The sequence below is a fragment of the Meriones unguiculatus genome, chromosome 6 (assembly GCF_030254825.1).
Source record: "Meriones unguiculatus strain TT.TT164.6M chromosome 6, Bangor_MerUng_6.1, whole genome shotgun sequence".
NCBI lineage: Eukaryota > Metazoa > Chordata > Mammalia > Rodentia > Muridae > Meriones > Meriones unguiculatus.
The window spans coordinates 43,409,248-43,432,709 of record NC_083354.1 but is presented as its reverse complement, the minus strand read 5'-3'; the positions used below and the strand labels follow the sequence as shown (position 1 = coordinate 43,432,709).

The following is a 23,462-nucleotide window of genomic DNA, read 5'->3' as shown; positions in this document are numbered from 1 at the left end:
CTTAGCATCAAAATAAAGAATTAAGAAAAAAAAATTTTTTTTAAAATTTAATATGTATGTGGGTATGTGTGTGTACACATGGGTGCCTGTAGAGGCTGGAAGAGGGTATCAGCTCCCTTGGGGAGTTACAGGTGGTTGTGAGCCACCTAATAGTTCCTAGGAGTTGAACGTTAGTTAGGTCCGTGGGAAGAGCAGAGAACACCCAATGATCAACCATCACTCAAGCTTCCAGATTTCCATAAAAAAAAAAAAAAAATTAATTTTATTTTATGTGCATTAGTGTGAAGATGTCAGATCCCTTGCGACTGGTGGTACAGACAGTTGTGAGCTGCTATGTGGGTGCTAGGAACTGAACCCTGGCCCTTTGGAAGAGCAGACAGTGCTCTTAACCACCAAGCCATCTCTCCAGCCCCCAGATTTTCATTTAAAAAGGAAAGATTGTTACAGGCTGTACTTTCTGTCCAAATTATTGACCTCTTAACAGCATATTCAATGGGACATAGACAAAAAGAGAGAGAGAGAGAGAGAGAAAGAAAGAACAACAAAAGCCACTGCAAGATGAACGGAGAACCTCACCATTGCAGAAGACAGCTGCACAAATGCAAAGCCTCTGTTCTGCTGTGTCTGTTTGTCTTTTATGAGGCGAATATTGTTGACAGCTAAGGAAGCATAGGGAGATAGCGCAGTCATGATGGAGTCCACCACAGTGTGTGGAGCTATGTTCCGAAGAATGATCGCTGTTGGTACATAAGAAACATAACAATCAAGTTTTCTTACCATCCATGTTTTGTAAAGGTAGGTTTACAGACAAAAACCACATTTTTGCAGATTCTGGTATATATTTTCACTCTGATAGGCTAATAAAATTCTGAAGACCAATTACAGGGAAAACTAAAGCTGATCATTTGAAAATGTAAGGGAACTGAGCTCACTGAAAGGTCAACTTTTAACATAAAAACAAAAGGATTATGTTTGAACTCACTATCACAGTAGTAATCCACCGACTGAACGGACTCTGTTGTTCCAGGGGGCACTTCCTGTTCAGAGTCTAGGATTAAAGGAGATACAAATCAGACAGACAAACAAACAAAAAAAGCCCCACTTGTTTCTATTGCAGTGGGTGTGGGTCTCAAATCAAGGTCCCTCATATATGCCTGGCAAGAGCTCTACCAGTGATAATATGAAACAAAACAAAACAAAACAAAAATTGCTTTGGGGAGGTGAAAAGGTGAATATATCTCCCAAAAGCAACTTTTTTGTTTGTTTGTTTGCAAAAGTCTGACATGGTCTTACTATATAGCCCAGACAAGTCTTAAACTCTAGGTAATCCTCTATCAGCTTCCCTAAATGTGAAGATTACAGACATGAGCCATAATCCCAGCTCTAGTGTAATTTTAACAAAGAAATATATTATAACTCCGAAAGTACTTGTGTATGAGAGTTTCATCTCTTATACACATCTAAGGCTGGCAGCCAACCTGAGGATGACCTTGAACACTAGCTCATCCTGCCTTCATCCCCTGAGAGCCAAGTCTTTTTTTATTTTAAGCACATCTAGCAGTCATTTGGTATTTTTTGGTGTTTTTTTTTTTTTTTCAATTTGGAAGAAGGAACTTTTCTTTGTGTGGTATATACACATGCTCATTCGCATGTGTGCAAATGCAGTGAAGAAGTCCGTGTCTGGGGTCTCTACTGCTTCTTACATCTTGTTTTTTTTTACAAGGTTTTTCCATTTACTTTGAGGTGACCCTTTCTCAAGCTGTCCAGAGTACCAGGGATTGCCTTACCACATCTCTCCAGCACTACAACTACAAGTATGGCACTATACCTCACTAATTTTTTTTTAATTGTGTGGGTGTTGAGGATTTGAATTCCAGTCCTCATGCTTTCACAGAAAATACTTCATCTACTAAGCTGTCTCTCCATCTCTGCCTGCTACCATTTTTTTTTAATATAATTTTATTATGTAACACAGGTAAGCTTGAGACCTACTATATAGCCCAAACTGGCCTTGAACTCTATATCCTAACCCAGCACACAGGTGTGAGCCACCATGCCATTCCCCCACCCCCCCTTTAAGAAATCTGGCTGGGTGTGGTAGCACATGTTTAATCCTGGCACTTGAGAGGCAGAAGTAGGCCATGTGTCTGAGGCCAACTGGTCTACAAAGTGAGTCCAGGACAGCCAACACTACACAGAGAAACCCAGATTGGGAGGAGGTGGGGTGGGAATCTGTGACTATAGTTTAACCTCTTAATTTTGACAGCTAATGTGGAATGCAAAGAGTGGACCAGTGCAGGACAGCACCACTACATGCTAAACAAAAGCAGATGTAGCATGCAAACCAGATAAACAGCCTCAATTTTGGAAAATAATTTTTTGTTCTCGTAGTCATCATCAGCATCTACTTAGCCCAAGATAAATAGATGTAGGTTATTATATAAAGTTCCTAGTTTAAATATCCTAAAAAATCTATATTCTTCCTCAGGTTCACAGGCAGTAAGTTAGGTTTAATTGCATTTTCCAAACAGCTGAATCCACGCTTACCAAACTTGTCTGCTCCACATCGGAAGCATTTTAGTCTTTTCCTGAAATTGTTAAGGCAGCACTGGAAAAAAAAAAGTTTTATCTGTAATTATTTCTTACATTAAGTCATCATGTGGGTTAGAGCAGTGATGCCACAGGTAACGCAAGTACCTAAATATAAACGCAAAAACTGCTATGATGTATCCTAGACAAAAGAACATAAACCTGTAATTTTAGCACGCTACACCCCATGAGTTCTTGTAAGAAAAAAGTTATATTTTGAAGTAGTATTCCACTTTCATGAAGATGAGGTTCCTATTTTTTTTTTAATTTATTTTTATTTCATGTACATTGGTGTTCGACTGCATGCATGTTTATGTGAGGGCGTCAGATCCCTTGCAACAGTAGTAACAGACAGTTGTGACCTGCCATGTGGGTGCTGGGAATCGAACCCGGGTCCTCTAGAAGAGCAGTCAGTGCTTTTAACTACCGAGCATCTCTCTAGCGCAAGATGAGGTTTCTTGCAGCAGCTATTGAAAAGCTTTCCTTATTTTAAAAGAGCATTACATGGACAGACATATATGCTGGCACAATATAACCTGAACATGACCTTTCTGCACAGAAGGCTCATGTACAGTAAGTAACCTCAGTATTCTCAAAATAACAAGACTTACAATCAAGTTCAAAATTCAGCACTGGTGACAGGACCAATACACCAAAGTTTTCAACGATTTCCATTAGTACTATTAACAGGGTACAGCAAAAGCTGTGACGTTCAGAATTTCATAAACAACAGTAAAATACATCTAAAAATCTAAATTGAAAGCGTGGGCTAGAGAGAATCCTGGGATCTCCATAAAACGAAAACTACAGGATTCTAGGGATCCTGCCCTCTAATGTCAGCACAGGAAGACCAAAGAAAAGTCAGGAAGCACAAAAAATAGACTTCTGATACAAGCTAGTAATTGTGCTAATTTTCTTGTTAGGACAAAGAGAAACACTTAGTGTATTTATCTGGGGAGAACACATGCCTACCTTGTTACAAAGCCAATCTTCAAACTTAGGTCTGGGATTGCTATAATGCATTGCAATGTGCTTTCCTTGAATTACCAATTTTTTCTGTAAAAAAAAAAGAAGTAATTAGTTATTCCCATTGTGAGAAATGTGTGTCCATTTTCCCAGGGCAGAGCACACTTCGGAAAAATCAGTGCTCTGGAATTAAATGGACAACATACGGGGAAGACCAACCACCGCCACCTATACTCTGCCCATCCAATCCTTCAGATAGGCAGTAAGAGAATGGGATGCGGAGTAAAGGTAAACGGAGTCAGGGAGTGCTGAGAAAGCTGCCAAACACTAAACGCTGACATGCACCAGGCTGTGTCTCCGCAGAGACAGAAGTCCTAACATTTAGCATTGACAGGATGTCTGAGAGTGACAGTATATTTCAAAAGCAGAAGACAGACCTCTTCCAGTTCTGAGACTGTCTCCTTTATTAGCCCTTAGCATGGTGTCCTTGGGCTTGGCGCCACTTTTTCCCCAGTCCCCATCCTTATGTATGTAATGTAAAAGCCTTTGTATTTTCCCTTTCCCCAAATTCTTGCTGCAGGATGTATTCTTTGAAGGGACAAAAAGAGGGGGGGGTTATTTTAAAAGGGAACTTGATTATAACTCCTTCTTAGTGAGGACTACTCTGAATGCTACCAACTCTAAAAAGCTAAATGAGGTCTTCTTGGCAAATGTGATGATGTCATGTCCTAGGTGACAGTTGTGCTTTTCTCTGAAATGGATTGTACTCTCTTCAGGATGAGTAACCAGGAGGCCAATGAAGTTTCTTCAGGGGGGGTAGGAAAGTTCATAAAGTTTATACCACCTTATCATTTAAGTCAACCAAGTGAGTAAACAGGACTTTACTTTGAAAGGTCAAAACTCTGAGCTGAATCAATCAAGCCAAGAGCATCCTTGGCACCTGCCCCCAAAGAGTCTTCACTTAATAGGAGCATCTTCTCTGTTCTTTTCTCAAGGAGAGGGATGGTGGCTATAACAGTTGTCTAACACTAGCAGAACCAGCCTAAATAGGATATTCAGATTTTACTTTTACTTCATTATTTTTGAGACAGGGTCTCATTATGCGGCCCTGGCTGGCCTGGAACTTACAGAGATCTACCTGTCTCTGCCTCTAGAGTTCTGGGATTAAAGGCACATGCCAACATACCCAGCTCACATTTTTAAAAGGAGTCTAGCCCCTTTACTAATAAATACTGTTGGGCAATTTGGTTTTTACAAACCACACTATAAATTTTGTTTCTGTAGCATCTAAAGGCAAAACTGCATGTCTGGCCAAGATAGAAAGAGTTGAAAGGCCATCTATGCACTATGATGTACAGAAGTAAATATAAAATATCAACATATCCACTGGGAGGGATGTGTGTCGGAGACTCCAATCTACCACTGGGTCCCTAATCCTACTGGCCTTTTATTTCTGGAGTGATTTTGAATTGTAAGAAAATATTACATATTAACAAAGCTTTGTATACATTAAAATTGTAGAAACTTTCAAATGTCTCATATATTTTATTTCTTAGGTTATTCATTCTGACACATCAACTACATCAAAAAAGGCTGTCAAAGAAAGTGGACTTAACCAGGAAGCTTTATTGTACACATTCTAGATTTACTAGAATGGTATCTATGATAAGAAACATATGAAGTTCTACTTTGAAAGACAGAATTGTGATGTTATTTCACTTTTTTGAGACAGTCTCACTAGGTAGCACTTGTCATAGAACTTGTGCTATAGACCAGGCTGGCCTCAAACTCAGAGATCTGTCTGCCTCTCAGTGCTGGAATTAGAGGCATGCAGTACCACTGCCTGACTTTCTTTTTTATTTTTATTTTAAAGATAGTCTCACTCTATAGCCCAGGCTGGCTCTGAATTCATGACTATCTTCCTGTTTCACTCTCGAGTCTGAGATTACAAGAGTGAGTCACCATACTTAACAGGTTGTATTTTGAAGATTAAGAAACTAAGAATAATTTTTTTTTTGAGACAGTACATTAAGATTATAGTCTTGGTACTAGTTCTGACAAGAAACTGAGTCTTTTTAAAACAAATTAGTCAAAGCAAGACCCTTTTCTTAAAGTAGGTCTTGCTATAAATGGTTCATATCAGCCAACATATAACATAACTCCTACTTTTGGTGACTCAAATCATAAAATGTTGTAGAAAAAGACAACTCAAGCAACTTCCTAGTATGTGCTTGCTTAAGTCAACATACTGTCCTTCGGTGTTCTTGCAAAATTTTTTTTAAAGTGATAAACATTGAACATTATCGTGACATAGAATAAAATATTTAGTTAGGGCTACAATAAATTATTTATTTCAAGCAGATTGTAAGAGGCACTCTCAGGGAGATTAGAATCTTATTGCCACTATGCCTAGATTAGACAGCAACAGGACACTGATTCCATATCAATCTTATCAGACCTTATTATTAGAAAAACTCTATTGGTCCTTAACAGTCTTGGTCCTTAAGATCCACTGAGAAGTTATGCCTCTAGTTAACATATTGTCTCCAGGCAAAAATACGGAATCGCTTGTAAAATGCCTGCTACAGACTTCCATTACGTTCCCTTCACTGTCAAATGGACAGTTTGATAGTTTAAGCTCTCTGGATGGATACAATGAACAGGAATATAATCAGGCAAGAAAAGGGCAACATCAGCATATTTTGTTGACTACCAGACAGATTTCCAGAAGGTAAAGTTCTGTTAGGCAGCCATGTTTAAAGAACAAATTCTGCAACACTGTTCTTGGTACTGTATTTACTCTAGTAAAGTCAATTTTAATATACACAAAGCTTTTTTTTTTTTTGTCATTAAAAAATATTAAAGTCAAGTCACTCCTTTGGAACAAACCACTCCTTCAACCTTTTTTTTTTTTAAATTGTACAGACTTGTTCCATTTTCATGAATATCTAGACTTGGTGAGTGAAGCAACCTGATTGGCTTCCATCCAGCTGGTAGCATCTTGCAAGTGATAAAACTCCACGAAGGCGAAACCACGGCTTACACCTAGAGACAGCATTCAGATATAGACGGGATACTCGTGTTAGTCAGTTCCTTTATAACAGGTGAATCTCTCTCCCACTGCTTCAACACTGCGTGACAAAGCCAATTGGGAAGCAGCTTTACAAATGTGACTTGACTTGGGGATCTTCTTGATACTTTGCCATGGCAAGGAACAGCCGCCTGAATTAAATGCCACTTGATTTGATTCCACACTTAAAGTAACCATGCAACCGACTATGAACAGTCAAACAAGGAGTTTATAAATCACTACTTACCGAAGGAAAAGAAAATCCCTAAAAGCAAAGTTTTTAAAAAGTTCCTCAGATGCTAGCATTGTTTTCAAAGTCATATTCCTTAGCCATGGCAAACCTTTCATTCTGAATTCATGTGTTTGAAGACTGGGGTTTATCAGGATGGTCTTTAGGGACTGAGATGGGAATGGGGAAGAGAACTACAACAGGCAGGAACCAAGCAAGCTCTCACCTGTCTTCCTCTTCATCAGCCTCACATCTGCAGGCTGAGGGCCTTCAAAGGACTCCATCATTTCTCGAATCTGTACAGGGTTTTACAGTCAGTTTAAGTTACAGCCATACAAAAAAAGTTCAAGGACTGGGATTATATCAGCTGTTTAATCATGTTTTTTTCACTTATATAATCATTTACATTTATCTTAAAGGACACACAGACTATTTTTCATGAAAATATAACAACCTTGCTATATGCTGCCTAGATACATCCCTCCAAAGAAACTGTCATTTGACAGTACTGATCATGATCTGACATCCCTCAAGCCTGTCCTTTAATCTCATGGCCTTGTTTTCTGAGGAACACAGAAAATAAGGTTTCAAAGAGACATAGGCTATGTCACTGTCCTCAGAAACACACCTAACCAAGAATAAAAAGAGTCAAGCTAAGTTCAGGTCTGAAATCCCAATTGGGAGATTGAAACAGAAGATCAAAAGCAGGAGGCACACTTGGGAGGCAGAGATAGGTGGAAACAAGTTTGAGATCAGCCTGAACACAGGGAGTTCGAGGACACCCAGAGCTACATGAGAGACCTTGCCTCAATAAATATAACTGAACATATAAATAAATAGAGCAAGCATAAGCTACATATAAAGACATTGAGGGAAAAAAAAAAAGGAGTAGGGGTGGGGCGGATGTAGGGCTAGAGATCAGACAGATAGACAAGACAAGCACTGTAAATTCCTGTGTTCCAAGTCTATTCTCACACCCCTAATGCTTTTAATTTAATCATTTTCCCCAGCTGTTGAGTTGGCCAATAAAGGATCATACAGATTCACTTTTTAACCCAGACTTGGTTGTAAGATTGGAATGGTTGATATTAGCTTGTTAATAAACAAAGGCAACTGAGGTTTTCTCTATCATTTATTTAAAAAAAAAAAAAAAGAAAGAAAGAAATGATGAATCAAGATGGTTCAGTGGGCAATGGTTGATCCCCAATACTCCCATGGTGAAGCTGGAAGACTGATTCCTTCATATATGTGTGCTCCCCAAAACAATAAATGCATTAACAGTAAATCAAACCGACTGAACCATATGAGACTGTTGGGATTATTCACTTCAGTCTGACATTTCTTCATTTCTAATAGTATTTTTTCTAGCTATATCTACTATTTGCTTTTTTCTTATGCTTATTTCTTCTTTGGACATTTCCACTTTTTCCATCCATGTGCTTTTAATTCCTTAGAGTTCCTTTACATGTTGCATTCCTTATCTAACAGATACAATAGAATTCTCTCTCTTTCTTTTCCCAAGACATTTTTAAAATGTAGCACCTGTACCAGTTATCAGTGTGCATTTCTTTACACAAGACTAGATTTCTAAAAACAAGTGTTGGTCTAAAGCAATTGTCCATTGTTCCCAATCCTCCAGGCACTATGCTGAAAACAATGTAAGGATTTAAAACATGTTTTTTTTGTTGTTTTTTGGGGAAGGCTGGGGGGGCGTTGGAGACGAGGTTTCTCTGTGCAGCTCTGCCTGTCCTGGAACTCCAACTCTGAAACTTTTAAAATATGAATTAGCTTTACCTTCTAAGAACTAATGACTAAAAAGGTTTATTATATTCAGAAACATCTACATTGATCTTCAATATAGATATAAATGATACCTCCACAAAAGAGAGAAATGTATTTCACTAACTGACATAACAGCCTAGGATAGCACCATGAGAGTGCGGTTTAGAATGTTAGACCTGTTTCTCTTACATCGCTCTCTGTGATGGTGATAGGAAGGCCACGTAGCATGATGGTCTTGCTCTCTCTTTCATCACTGATGTCATGTCTATAGTCATGCTCTCCATAGTCACCATCTGAATGGTAGCCATCTTCAGACCGGTCACTGTTCCTTCTTTCACGTTCTCTCTAGTCCAAAGAAAACAAAATTATAATTAAAATCACCCTGTACTCTTTGATTGAGACCCTGTGTGTACATGTGCATTCCTGGTACCCACAGAGTCCAGATAGCTGGGAAATGGAGCTAAGTACAGTTGTGAGACACCATGTGGATGATAAAACCAAACCTGGGGCCTCTGCAAGAATAGCAAATGTCTGTTTGAGACAGGGTTTCTGTGTGTAACAGAGCCCTGGCTGTTCTAGACTCACAGAGATCTGCCTGCCTCTATCTCGCTGAGTGCAGGATTAAAGGTGTGCGCCACCATGACCAGCCACAGCAAATGTTTTTAACTTTTGAGCCACCTCTCTAGCTTCCAGTACAATATTTTAAAAATAATTTATTTTCTTTTATTTTATGTGCACAAGTGTGAAGGTGTCAGATCCCTTGGAATTGGCATTACAGACAGTTGTGAGCTGCCATGTGGGTGCTGGAATTGAACCCAGGTGTTTTTGAAGAGCAGACAATGGTCTTAACCACTGAGCAATCTCTTCAGCCCCTCAATATTTCTTAAAATGACATTCTTAGTTGAGAAGAATGGTTTAATAATTCAATATAAAATATAGTAATACATAACACAATACCTTGTTATATTATAAAGATTATTATAGGGCTGGAGAGATGGCTCAACAGTTAAGTGCTCTTCCAGAGGCCCCAGGTTCAATTCCCAGCACCAACATGGCAACTCACAACTGCCTGTAACTCCAGTTCCAGAGAATCTGTCACTCTCACATGCAGGCAAAACATCAATGCATATAAAAAAGATTATATATGAAGAAAAAGTGGGAAAGGTATAAACACACACATATATATACTATATAATTATTTGCGAAAACAGATATGTAATATAAAAGAAAGATACTAAAGTGACCCAAATTACTCACAACTTACAACACTCTGAGGCATAAGGATAGTGTATTGTTAAAACTTTTTATCTTAAAAAAATGCTGGGGTGGTGGTAAGTGACTTTAATCATAGAGCTTGGGAGACAGAGGCAGGCAGATCCCTGAGTTTGAGGCCAATCTGGTCTACAGAGTAGTTTCAGGACATCCAGGGTCTCGAAAAAACAAAAACAAACAACAAAAACCTCATAAAATCCATACTGGGGACCAAAACCCTGACCTTGCAGATACTAAGCAAACGTTTTATTCCTGAGCTACATCCTGCCCTCCACTGCCTCATCTTTAAAATGTGAACAACACATCACAGGGCAGAGCACCTCTCGCCTTTAATCCCGGCACTTAGGAGGCAGAGGAGGATCTTTCAGAGTCCAAAGCCAGCCAGGTCTCCAAAGTAAATTCCAGGGCAGCAGTTACATAGTGAGACACTGTCTAGGGGTTTGTGGGTGGGGAGGAGCAAGAACACCTATCTGTTAAGTTGTATTGGGATGCAAAGAAATTCATCAAGTTCAAGTACTCAAAGGGGTCCAGGGTAAACACAAACTTCGGCTATTAATACTTAATAGCCTTACTTAATAGGGTAAAGTAAGGCCCTATTTGTCTTTGGAATTTACATTCAACCTGAATATGTTACAGAGTAATAGGTGTAATGTTCAAGTGCCACATTTCCTATACTTTTACAAGAAGAGCTATACAATTTTAATTCTAAGTTTAATCAACAACTGCTATTACTTACCTCTGGACTATCATAGTCTCGATAGTCATCATATCTATCACCTCTCCGATCATCACTCGATCTTTTGTAATCTGAATCCCTCCGCCTGCTTCTAGATTCCCGCTCATCACGGTCATCCCTGTCTATGATGGAGCCATATCTTCCGCTACGTTCTGTTCTACTAACTCTGCAAGGAAAAAGAAGTACATCATTAGAAAAAGAATTGTTCCACATTATCAGTTTTAAGGTACACTCAAATAGTTTAATGTATCCCTTACAACATGCCGAGAATCCCCAGTTTACAAGGATAACGTAGGCAAGTTGTGGTGGTGCATGCCTTTAATCACAAGAGAGGCCTGAGGCCCTCTTGAGTTCTAGACTACCTGCCTCTGCCTCCTGAGTGCAGCCATTAAAGGTATGTGCCGTCACACCCAGCCCTTCTTGTGCTTTCTTAAAAGATTAAATTGTTCTGCCTGCATCATATATGCCTGCATGCCAGAAGAGGGCACCAGCTCTCATTATTGATAGTTATGAGCCACAATGTGGTTGCTGGGAATTGAACTCAGGACCTCTGGAAGAGCAGCCAGTGCTCTTAACCTCTGAGCCATCTCTCCAGCCTTCTTAAGCACATTATCCTTCTCAATTTCACTTCAGATCATACTGACCAAAGACAGCAATAAATTACCCAACTTTCATCCAATTTCAAAGAATAAATCCCCCACCTTTTTTTTTTTGGGGGGGGGGGGTTGAGACAGGGTTTTTCCACGTAGCCCTGGCTGTCTTGGAACTGATTCTAGAGTACAAGGGAACCATACATAACAGGAATGGACCAACACCCTAGTTGACCTAAGTCTTCCTTCCAACCCCCACCAATCAAGCTTTTAACAAATAAATCATCTGTACATGTAAGTGGATGGTTACCCCAAATTAACAGTCTCTGAAAACATTTATTTTCATATAACTTTTTTTTAACTACTGGCAGCAAAAGCATACATTTTAATTATATGTGTTATTTGGAACAATAGATGGCTGTCACATGATTACCTTATAAGCCACTGAGCTATATCCCCAGACCTAAAATGTTCTTAATTCTCTAGCTTTTTCCTTTCCTTTCTTGATGCAACACATGATCCTAGGTCACTCAGCTCTCTAAGTCTGCCATTGTATCATTAGGGAATAACAAGGACTGGCATTCACATACTGCTTGTCAAGCAGGCTTTGAATAGCTACTACCCACAGCTAGAACTTTCCATGACCTACTCCATACCGCTCCCCTTAACCTAATTCTCAGCCTTCAGATTTCACCTCAGAGACTACTTTCTCCAAGAAGCTTTTCTATGCTTATGTGTCCAGACAGCTTTAAATATCTTTTGTCATAACACTTAACTCTCACTAGACTGAAGTTTGTGAGAACAGAATCCCGAAGTGATCATTTAAACACTTGAAACAAAATACATGAACAAACATTTGGTAAATAAACAATTTTGTATTCTTATTGTTTTTGTTTGAGACAGGGTCTCGCTGTGTAGCCTTGGCTGCCCTGGACTCACTTATAGATGATGCTGCCCTCAAATTCAGAGCTCCATCTGCTTCTGTCTCCCAGAGTGCTGGGATTACAGTTGTGTGGCACATCGCCTGGTTGTTTTTGTTTTGAGACAGGCTTTCTCTATGTAGCCCTGGCAGGCCTTGAACTCAGAGATTTGCCTGCCTCTGCTAGGATTAAAAGTGTGAGCCACCACCACACAGGGCTAAATCAACAATTTTAAACAAACAGCTCAGTCCCTACTAAAATGCTAAAATCAAAGGCAAATGTATGTATTAAAACTCACCTTTTGTCTGAACCCATTGTCTCACTGAAGATCTAGCACACTGCTTCGAAAGGTTTAATTTTTTTCCCTGGTGGGGGAAAAAAAGATTGTTGAAAATTTCAGAGACCACCTAACTCAAAGTGACCTACAAACTGGTTTGCAATTGTGGCTAGGGGTCCACTAATCTTTAAGAGTGACTAAGATGGGAGAGAAAGAGAACTGCCAACACTAAATCCTACCATTTTCTTAAGAAACAGGAAGAGAAAGAACACTTTAACATAATTAAGACTATATATTCAGTAAGAAGACTTAGGCACCGTGGATTCTCCTACGATGCTTACAAAGCAAAAAGCTCCCTATTTTCATAAAGCAACTCCATTCAGATGGCTGGTGGCTAAACAGTCATCCAAGTGTCTTCATTTATATAAAACCCAACACGAAAATAGTGAAACACGACTCAAAATTTCCTGACAAGAACTTTAAAGCCTCAGAAGCTGGGATGCTGATCTGACTAAAAATTACATGTATAACGCAACGCCTAATCTCAATCTGTTTCATTAAGACAAGACCAAACCTTGACTCGGATTAATAGCTGTGTGTCAATAACACCTATGTCTTGGACCAGCCCTGATAGACACAGGCCACTGAGTGGCCAACAGCCTGCCCCCTGCCCATGGGCAATAATAAAACATCACCCAGCTGTACTCTTAGAAACCTGTGATGTCCCAGAGACTAGTTAGTTACAACTATGTCTAGCAGGCACTAAACGAACATTCGTTGACTTAATAAATCAAAGAGACCTCTAGGGCTTCAAGTTCCGGGGTCGAATGGCTACGGCTGTCCCTTGTTTCCCGGGAGATGCCCGGTCCCACCTCCGCGGGGTGTCGCAGCCGAGATGGCGGCGCTAAGGCCTGTGCGACTGAATTCGGCGTTCAACCTGTCTTTCCCACTTTACATACATCCCTCCCCATCTCTATGGAGGCTCCCAGTCCTCAGATAACCATCTTTAAACCACCTTTCCCAGAGTGAGATTCAGTTGCAGGCGCAGGGCGATGATGGCTTAAGAGATTGCCAGGCGCTCCCGAGGGGTGTCCGAGGGATAGGCGCTCCACCACTCCGCTGGAGAGGGGATTCGGGACAGCGTCCCAGCCAGAGACAGGCAACTCGGAAGAGGCAGGTCGAGGGCTGGGCTAGGGGGAGACCTATGAAAGCTGGCAGAGGCAGAGGCAAGGAGGGGCGCGGCCCTCAAACGCTTGCTTAGTCCCTTCAAAGACGCGGCTGAGCGGTCACCTCTGGCGGCTGACAGGCAGACTCAGGGGACAACACCAACGGCAAGAATCACTGGGGCGTAATGGACGGCCGCCGCACTCACCCCCAGAGAGGGAACGAAGAGGAAGCAGTAGCGGCTCTGCGTCCCAGAACCTTCTACAGGGTTCGGCCGCTCCACAAAATGGCGTCTCCACCGACCGTCTTCTCCTACCCACAGTACCTCGCGCCTCGACCCTCCCCAACCCCACCCCACCCGCCCCTGCAGAGGCATCCAATCAGCGAAGGCACCTGCCTGCGCGAGGGATGCCGGGAATTGTGGTCGCCCAGGCAGCCTGTCACTAAGACCCTGTGTTAATTTTTTTGCGTATTTCATCCGCTCCATGACAAAGCTGCCATTCAGCCTCTGAGAACCCGGATGTGAACGCTACAAGCGCCCGACACACTGTAAAACTGTATAATCCAGCTTCTAGAGAAGGAATGCTACTGATTACTTCTCTAGAGGCTAGGTAAGATCTTGTGCAAGGGTCTTCACAAATATCTTTTTTAACTTAGTAAAACCTGTGAGATGGTATTAAACTGGTTTCTCACACGATGCGCTTGAGTTTTACGAAAACTGGGAAAATTCTTGTAAGCAGTCTTGATAGTATCATTCCATTGTCTCAAACAGAGTCTCAAGTTGGAGTGCACGTCATAATTTCACTCCAGATAACGTGAGTTTGAAGCCATTTTGGACAACTTTATTCTTCTCTCTCCCTCTCTTGTTGGAATTAGCTCAAGCTTTAGTTTAGGCTTCAGCTCCTCAGCTCCCTGGCTTTTCGGGCTTTGAACTAGTAAGCCTTCCACCTTTGGGTTTTTTATTACCTTTTGCTCCTAGGCTGTCAGCTGAGCTAGCGAGCCTTTGGGTTTTTTTCCATCCAGACCTGAGCTGAAAAGGAAGGTTAGCTGGTTACTTTCTGTGCCTCTCTGAGCTAGCAGGTTTTCACTCCAGCACCTGGCTCCTGAGTCTTTATTGGTAAATTAGAACAGTTGGGATTTTCCTTCATTTAAATAACAGAGAACCACTAATGAAAGTTGTCCTCTGACCTCATTTCGATGTGGCATGCATAAATGCACTCATGTGTTTTCACACACACCCAAAAATAAATTAATGTAAAAAAAAAACTGTAATCAAACCAAATCACCACCGCATCACTAATTTAAAACAACAACAAAACAGACAAAACCCTAGGGGTTTTATTTTTTTTTCTCTCTATTCTGTATGTGGAGATAGTTTTATCACCCATAACTGGCATTTCATATATGACTTGCGATCTGTCATATGTAGTTATAGTTTAGGGAGCTGTTTTAAACCCACCCCCCTTTTTTTCCCTTCTTTCGACAGGGTCTCTATAGTTCTGGCTATACTTGAACTCACAATGTACCAGGCTGACCTCAACTCGAGACCTGAGTGCTGGGACTGTTTATTATCCTCCCGCCTTCACTTCCCAATGGGGTTAGGAGCCTGTGCTGGGGATTAAAGGCTTCCTGGCATTAAGGTGACTGGCTGGAAATGTCTCAAAACATGGCTGTTCCTTTCTAGAAACACATACCCAATGTGTTTCTTTTATATCTATTTTCACTTTATTTATCATATACATATCTCTTAATATGTTTGCCCACTTATGGTTGAACATATATGTAAAACATTTATCTGCTGATCATAGAAAGCACTTGCAGCTGGGTGTAGTGACCCATTTCTTTAATCCCAAAGGCAGGTGAATCTCTCAGTTTGAGGCTAACCGAGTCTACAAAGAGAGTTCCAGGAAAGTCAGGGCCACAAGGAGAAACTCTGCCTCAAATACAACAACAAAACAAAACTCCAAGGGCTGGACTTGTTGGTCCATGCCTTTAATCCCAGCAGCACTCCAGTAGCAGAGGCAGGTGGATCTCTGGGAGTTTAAAGCCAGCCTGGACTACAAAGCTAGTCCATTGCAATTTCTACAAATGACGCAAACTGCCAAGAATCCAGAACTCACTGGACTTACAGGCTACTACCAGTAACCTGCCTTGTGCCTAAAGCTACTTTGTTTACTTAGAGATAGGTTCTCATGTTTCCCAGTCTTGTACTCTCTATGGAACCAAGGATGACCTTGAGCTTTCTATCTTTCTGACTCTACCTTTAAAGTGCTGGGATTCTATACTTGCACCACTTTGCCTGGTCTAATCAAGTTTTGTTTTTAAGAAATTTTAGGGAAGAGAGGACTGGTAAGATGGCACACTGGTTGAGAGCACTGATGGTCTTCTAAAGGACTGAGGTTCAGTTTTGGTCTCCAGGAGCACCTACACTCATATATGTCAACATACCCACCCAAACACATAAATAACATCTTTTTTAAAAGATTAAAAAACACATGGGATCTACTGGACCAGTTGTGAGCTACCTGAAGTAGATGCTGGGAACCTGACCTGGGTCCTCTAGAACAGCAAGTGCTTTTAACCACTGAGCTACCTCTCCATCCCTTAGTAAATTCTTTTGAGCATGCCCAAAATGTGCTGGAGTCATGAGAGTTAAATGGTTACCTTTTTGTTGTTTTAGACAGGGTCTTACTTTGTTGCTCTTGCTGTCCTGGAACTCACTATGTAGACCAGGTTGGCCTTGAACTCACTAAGATCCTCTGGCCTTTGCTTCTCCAGTGTTTGCTGGGATTAAAGGAGAGTCATACTTGCCTGCCAATTCATTTTTAAACATAAAGCTCCCCTACCCTCACATAGATTCCATCCAGAAATAAATGCCACCCTCCTAGTTATCTCTGTTGAGACTCATTGTTGAGTTGAAGAACTGTATTCCCCAAGCTATCTGGTAGCTGATGTACCAAAGACAATGGAAACTGTTCAAAGTTAAGCAACACAAATAAAATAAGCGAATGTTTTGTATAAACAAAATTTTAATAGTCCCTTGTCCTTCATTTAAAAACTTTTAAAAGTTAGGCCAGGGAACTGGAGATGGCTTAGCAATTAAGAGCTTGCTGTTTTATCAGGGGATCCACATGTATTAGGCAGATTACAAGCCTGTAACACCAGCACACTCTCTTCTGGTACCACCCACATACAGAGACAAATAAAATAGTCAATCTTACTAATAGAAACAAAAACAAAAACTTGGACCAGTGAGATGGTTTGCTAATCACTTGTCACCATGCTTGATATTCTGAAATCTCTCCCTCCAGTGACCCCCCCCCCAAACAAAACAAAACAAAACTGGGTTTCTCTGTATAGCCCTGGCTGTCCTTGAACTCATTTTGTAGATCAGGCTGCCTCTGCTTCCTGAGTGCTGGGATTAAAGGTATGTGCCACCACCTGGCTTGCTTTTAACTGGAGGATGTACATGGTCTCAGAAAGAGATTTGACTATACAAGTTGTTCTCTGACCTCTACATACATATACACCGGTTTGAGTATAGCTCCCCCAACCTCCAAATACAAGATGAATGTTTAAAAAAGTAGCAAGGGATCTTGGCAAATACCTGTAATCTTAGCTCCCAGGGAGATGGAGATAGAATGACTATGAGGAGTTTGAGGCCAGCCTTAGTTACAGAGTGAAACTCTTTGAAAAGACCTCTTAGCCCATAAAAAATGGAATAATTTTCATGAGTCTGTTAAAAAATAAAAACAAAAAACCCTCTCCTCTTATCTGGCAAAAATAGAAATAAAACTGTTTTGTCTAGTATTGGGACTAACACTCTAGAAAATAAAGTGAGAAAAGTTTTTGCTGTGAGATGACTATAGGATTTTGTTTACCCTATAGCCTTGAGGTGGTCAAAAGAGGACTTCTGAATCTTGAGTTAGTAAACCTACATATGGAAATGTGCTTAGCAGTTACCAAAACTCACAAGCTGAGAAAGGCTCTTCTCACTGGTTAGATTAGGATCAGTAGTTATGTTCTTTCTTTTACTCATGTTCCCCTGCTCATTGCAGCACTAGTTGGCCATTTCAGCAGTAACACAAATGTGGCATTTTCTACTTCTAACCATCAAGCTCTACTCTCTATCTATTGTGGAAAAAAATCTTTAACAAAATTGACTCACATTGAAAAAAAGTTTATTTAAAAAAGTTCTAGCAGCAAGAACAGTAACAAAACAAAAGGAGAGATGGACAAACAAAACAAGAAGGAAGTTGTGTCCTGTGGGGTGTCTCCATTCTTAATCAAGTTCTTTATATCTAGCAAACATAACTCTTCGAACAGCATCTCGGTAAGTCTCATTGGACTGTCTCTTGCTGGTTCTTCCTGGGGTGCCACCCCCAGAACCCCTCATCCGGCCTTCAGTCTGCAGAACAAAGACTTAAGTGAGATCTTTGGATAAAGAGGACCATAATGCTGATTTCAAAATAAGCCTTCAATATCAGACACCTAAGTTTTAACAGGAATGAAATAAATAAGTCATTGAAGGTCAACAATTTCAGAGACCCAACCCTACCCAAATGGTCAATATTTCCCATCTTTACCATGGGCTCTCCCTGACATAAGAGGAGCTATGCCCCTCCAGGAAACCAAGACTAACTTCATGATCCCTCTATCTTACCATATCTTAGCTATCAAAGATGTGTGCTGAAATCCTTCTCACAGACAGGGGCCTCTAATCTTTGGTTACTGGCTCTTTTTATTTCCCTATGTTCCCCTAAAGCCCCAAGCCTTTCTCTCTCTCTCTCCTTTTCCTTCCCTTCCTCATCCCCCCTCTCCCTCTGTATTGGTACTGGGGATTGAGCATAGGGCCTCAGGCTTGAGAAGTTAGTGTTCTACCTCTGAGTTACAGAGTCACAGCCCCAGCCCTCCTGGTTCTCTTTTTTTTAATCAAATGATCCTTTCATCTTAACCCACCCGGCTCCCATATTGCCATCATTTTTCTTTCTTAATAAAAAAAACAATGATGTTCTATTCAACTTTCTGCTTTCTTCTTACTGTCAGGAAAATCACCAAGGGCCCAGCACAAGTTATAACACAGGATCAAGAGGGAAGGGCTGGTGAACTGACTTAGTGGATAAGGGTATTTGCCATTAAACCTAATCAGGTGAGTTTGATCATTACAAGGTGGAAGGAGAACTGATTTCTTGAAATTGCCCTCTGACTTCTATTTAGGGTATATGCTCTGAGGCCAGACAAAAAAGTTAAGTATATTCTAGGTTCATAAAACTACCAGGAAGACAGAATTCATCTCACCTCCTCTGATGAACCCAATCCAGGATGGCTATATCCCAGGCCTGCTCCTTTCCTCCAGCCAGTGGCCGGCTGGGCACAGCCCCCTTTGCTACTAGTGTCAGTATCTTCTTTATCAACAGGGTTACGATCACTGTAAGAGAAACAAATACATTTTTACCTTCATATTCAAGGTGACCCGCTGATCTCTTGGTTGAGATCTGCTTCCTAATAAGTATATTTATTAAGCAAAACTTGATATCTATGTAACTAGGCTTGTCCTTGGGGTATGCAGATGGGAGTACAACTGGGCTCTGATCATGGAAAATAACATGAAGACTTTGTCAATAGATGCTTATAGGATACTGAAGAGATCAATCATGGATGTGGCAATAGTGGATATGTACACGGAAACAAAATGGAGGGAACATAAATCTGAACAGTCATCATCACAAGTGAAGGAATTTTAAGCAAGAAGAAACATCTGAACTGGATCTGGACAAATGAGGGGCTTATGAGCTAGAAAACGTGTAGCAGGCAAGATTTGTCTGGTAGAGGAATAGTAGGAATTGATAAAGATAAGGTTTGAGGTCAGGTTGTAAAAAAAGCAAACAAACAAAACTGCCTTGAACATTACAGCACACTTGATAACTTAGGAAAAGGTATCTTGCATGTCTAGCTGCTCATTAGGCAACATTTATATTAAAAAAAAAAGTAGTAATGTTTTGTTGTTTTGTTTCTTTGCTTTCCTAGGATTTAAACCAAGGGTCTCAGGTATGCTAGGCAAGCCCTCTATATTCTCAGCTCACAAGAAGGACAGATCTCTCTCTCTCTCTCTCTCTCTCTCTCTCTCTCTCTCTCTAAGTTTATTTATGAGGGGTAGGAGGTTGTCTCAGTGGTTAAGTACACTATTTGGGAAGACCTGGATTTGATTCCCAGAACTCCCACAATGATTTCCAACCATCTGCACTCCAGTTTGAAGTGATCTGTTATCTTCTTCTGGCCTCCATAGGCATGTGGATGTTGCACACAGACAGACATACAGGTAAAACACCCACATGCATAAAATAATAAAAACTTGTTTGCTTGCTTTTTGTGGTGTTAGAGATTAAATGTAGGGACTCAGGCATGTCAGGCAAATATTCTGTTATTGCTCTAGCCCCAAGACAAAAAAGGTCAAGTTTCTGTACAGAAGACATCTCTGGTTACTGAAAATGGATTGAAGAAGAGGAGAAACAGTGATTCCCTTATAGAGATTCCTACAGCCATTGGGATTTCTTTTATTTGGACACCTCTCTTTCTCTTAACACAAATGCTTAAAAATCTGTTTTAAATATCTTCAATAGCTAGGTGTGGTGGCGCATACCTTTAATACCAGCACTTGGGAGACAGAGGCAGGCGGATCACTTTGAGTTCCAGGCCAGCCTGGTCTACAAAGTGAGTCCAGGACAGCCAAGGCTACACAGACAAACCCTGTCTGGAAATACCAAAAGACAAGAGATCAAACAGATATTGTGGACCTTACTGGAGTTTCAGACAATACTGACTTCTGGTAACTTCACATCTCTCTGAGAAAGAAAATAGCAAAGCTTTTGCAGAAGATAATTTTATTATTAGGTCTTCAGGTTGTGGCTGAATGAAGAATGTCTGTCATACCTGTCAGTTTCCCTGGAGTATTTAATCCGTTTCCTTTCTGGAGAATCAAAAGACTGGAGTTTTTCTCTTCGATCATTTCCTCTTTCTTTAAACCTTCCCTGTGGGGGAACAGAAGAGCAGACCAGAGATTTCTACCTAAGAGGGTTGGGAGGGGGGAGTTCTACCCAGATCTTGCTGTGTTCACAAGCTGAGATCATGCTACCCATGCATGGGCTTTATTATAATTTTGTTTCATCTGAGACAGGGTCTTGCCTTGTAGCTTCCATTGACCTTAATCTCACAGAATTTCTCATTCCCCAGCCTCAAAGCACTGGAACTAGAGGTAAAGGCCACCATTCTGAGCTTGATCTTTTTTTTTTTTTTTTTTTTTTTTAATTTTAATCCCAGCTCTGAAGAGGCAGACACAGAGGCAGGTGGATTTTTGTGGGTTGGAGGCCAGTCTGGTCTACACAGTGAGTTTCAGGACATGCTATCTTGAGCAATACAGCTAGTGCCAGGACACCCAGGGCTACACAGAAAAACCCTCTCTCGAAAAACCAAAAAAGAGAAAATTGAGGCAAGGTGTCACTATGGTCCTGGCTAGCCTGGAACTCTATGTAGACCAGGGTAGCTTTGAACTCACATCACAGAAATCTACTTGCCTCTGTCTCCCTACCACCCAGATTAAAGGTATGAGTCACCCCAGTAATTAATTTTATTTTTAATCATGTGTATATATGTGGGGGGGCATATGTATGTGAGTGTAAGTGCTGGGGAGACCAGAGGGTTTAGACCCCTCAGGTTAGAGTTATAGGTGCTGGAAACTGAACTTAGGTCCTTTGTAGAAGCAGTGAGCTCTCTTACCCAAATTACTCCCTTCAACTTAGCCTTTAAAAGAGTGAAAGATATTTTAGTAGCCTTATCTAACAAGCCTTCACTTTCTTGATTTAAAAACTGAATAGGGAGTAAGAGTGCTATTTATCTGACATACCTGGAGAACCTAACACAACCTTTAAAAAAATCCAAAAAAATTTACTAAGGTATAATTTATAAACAATGAAACATGTAAATTTTAATACAGAATGAGAGTTTTGACAAATGTATATATTACATATTTTTTCATTTCCTCTTGTGGTTTCTTTTTTTGTGTTTTTATTTTTAATTAATTACTCACTCATATATTACATCCCAACTGTAGTTTCCCCTTCCTCTCTTCATAGTCCCTCCCAACCATATATCATATTTTGGGACCCCTTTTCTTCTCTGTCTCTTTATAAGGAGGAACCAATATACAAGGCATATACTACAGGGCAAAAAGACTTGGAGCAAAGTGGGTTACTTCACAAAGTTTACCTCCCGTTCTCTCCTCTCTAGATAGGCTAGCTCTTGCTCTGACTGTTTTATCTTCCGGTGAATTTCCAGGTTTTGCTGAGGAAAGAAAAAAAAATTTATGAAAATAACAATAAAACAGTCCTAGAAATGCTTCTAGGCCTTTCCCAAAAGGTGCTTTAGGACCGTAACTCTTTTCTTTTGACTGACTCTCTTAAATGACTAATATATGCTACAATGGACAACCCCTAACTGGTTCTGCCTTAGTTTCATCAATAAGGAAACTATATTCTTTTTCTTTTGATTTTTATTTATTAATATATGTTGTGTATGAGTGCTCTGTCTGCATGTATGCCTGATTTGAAGAAGAGAGCATTAGATCCCATTATGGATGGTTATGAGCCATCATGTGGTTGTTGGGAATTGAACTCAGGACCTCTAGGACAGCAGTCAGTGCTCTTAACTGCTGAGCCATCTTTCTAGTCCCCAGAAAACTATTATTCTAATTGACACACAAATTACAGTAAAGCACCTAAGAGAACTTCTTCTGGTCTGTTTTTCTATCTTCTTTCTTTCGTATGCCTGTGAGTGCTCTAGGACTGAAGTCACAGATGTTTCTGATCCTTCACGTAGCTCAACTTGAGGACTTCTGGAAGAGCCACTAGTACCCTTAGCCACTGTGGTGGCTTGAATAGGAATGGCCCTCACAGCTCAGACATTTAAATGTGTGATCATTAGGGAGTGGCCCTACTTGACAGGAATTAGGAGGTACAGCCTTGTTGGAGTTAGTGTGTCACTTGGGGTGGGCTTTGGGGTTTCAAATGCTCAAGCCAGGCCCAGTATTTTATTCTCTTCCTGCTGCCTGCCAATCCAGATGTAGAAATCTCAGTTACCTGTCCAGCACCAAGTCTGTTTGTGTGCTGTCATGCTTCCCACCATAGGCAATTTAGTCCATAGGCAATTATGGACTAAATCTCTGAAACTGTAAGCCAATTGAAGTTAATTATTTTCCTTTATAAGAGTTGCCATGGTCATGGTGTCTCTTCACAGCAATAGAATACCAATGAAAAAAGTCACTGAGCCATCTCTCCAACACATGGTTTACCTTATAATTTAAGGTAAAAATAATGGGAGGAGAGGAAAAATCACATCCCTACTCTGCCTACACCACTTTCCCATCCATCAGGCCCAATCCCTAGACTTTCTTTCATGGGCTCAGAGAAATATGAAAAAGGAACACCAAGACTCTGAAAGAACAAAAAGAGTTACACACTCCTTGAGCACAGTCTTAACTTCAGGAATGTATATGAAACACCGGGGTTCAAAATAGTCTTGTATAGAGAGGTAACTGTTTGTTCTGGACAACTTCAAGTAAAGGAAAAGTGCTACAGTACATGGTCCTAAGACTGGTTCAGTGTATGGATTTACCAGATCTTTGGCTCTTCCTTCCGACAACTACTTTTAAAAATCTCTTTTCTCAATTATTAGCATTTTTGCAGGAGTTGAAATTCAAATGGGTCAGTTTGATGACCTGGAATCCCAGCAGGTCATAGATACTTAGAAGGTTGTCTATTCCAAGGATCATTAGGAGAAATTTCTCAGAATCCTAGAAGTACCTAGAAGGCTTGT

General features: G+C 40.6%; 2 protein-coding genes across 9 annotated transcripts in view; both read right to left on the bottom strand.

Annotated features, from left to right (window-relative positions):
• The window catches only part of Rbm5 (RNA binding motif protein 5), a 28,468-nt gene extending 14,547 nt beyond the window's left edge, over window positions 1-13,921 (bottom strand). The window contains exons 1-10 of one of the 3 annotated variants that reach the window (XM_021662372.2): window positions 13,804-13,921; window positions 12,453-12,519; window positions 10,645-10,810; window positions 8,826-8,981; window positions 7,081-7,150; window positions 6,527-6,600; window positions 3,562-3,645; window positions 2,548-2,608; window positions 983-1,048; window positions 577-737 (exon numbers count right to left, since the gene is read on the bottom strand). In XM_021662372.2, coding sequence (XP_021518047.1) covers window positions 577-737; window positions 983-1,048; window positions 2,548-2,608; window positions 3,562-3,645; window positions 6,527-6,600; window positions 7,081-7,150; window positions 8,826-8,981; window positions 10,645-10,810; window positions 12,453-12,469 — 855 coding nt within the window. In that variant the 5' untranslated portion in view covers window positions 12,470-12,519; window positions 13,804-13,921. The other 2 variants (XM_060385302.1, XM_021662365.2) reach the window with 2 other exon arrangements.
• Window positions 13,922-17,759: 3,838 nt separating this feature from the next.
• Rbm6 (RNA binding motif protein 6) overlaps window positions 17,760-23,462 on the bottom strand; it is a 90,694-nt gene continuing 84,991 nt past the window's right edge. For all 6 annotated transcript variants that reach the window (XM_021662398.2, XM_021662384.2, XM_060385301.1 and 3 more), the window contains 4 exons: window positions 21,858-21,932; window positions 20,526-20,623; window positions 18,894-19,023; window positions 17,760-18,003 (listed from right to left, as the gene is read on the bottom strand). In XM_021662398.2, coding sequence (XP_021518073.1) covers window positions 17,878-18,003; window positions 18,894-19,023; window positions 20,526-20,623; window positions 21,858-21,932 — 429 coding nt within the window. In that variant the 3' untranslated portion in view covers window positions 17,760-17,877. The remainder of the gene's footprint in view (window positions 18,004-18,893; window positions 19,024-20,525; window positions 20,624-21,857; window positions 21,933-23,462) is intronic.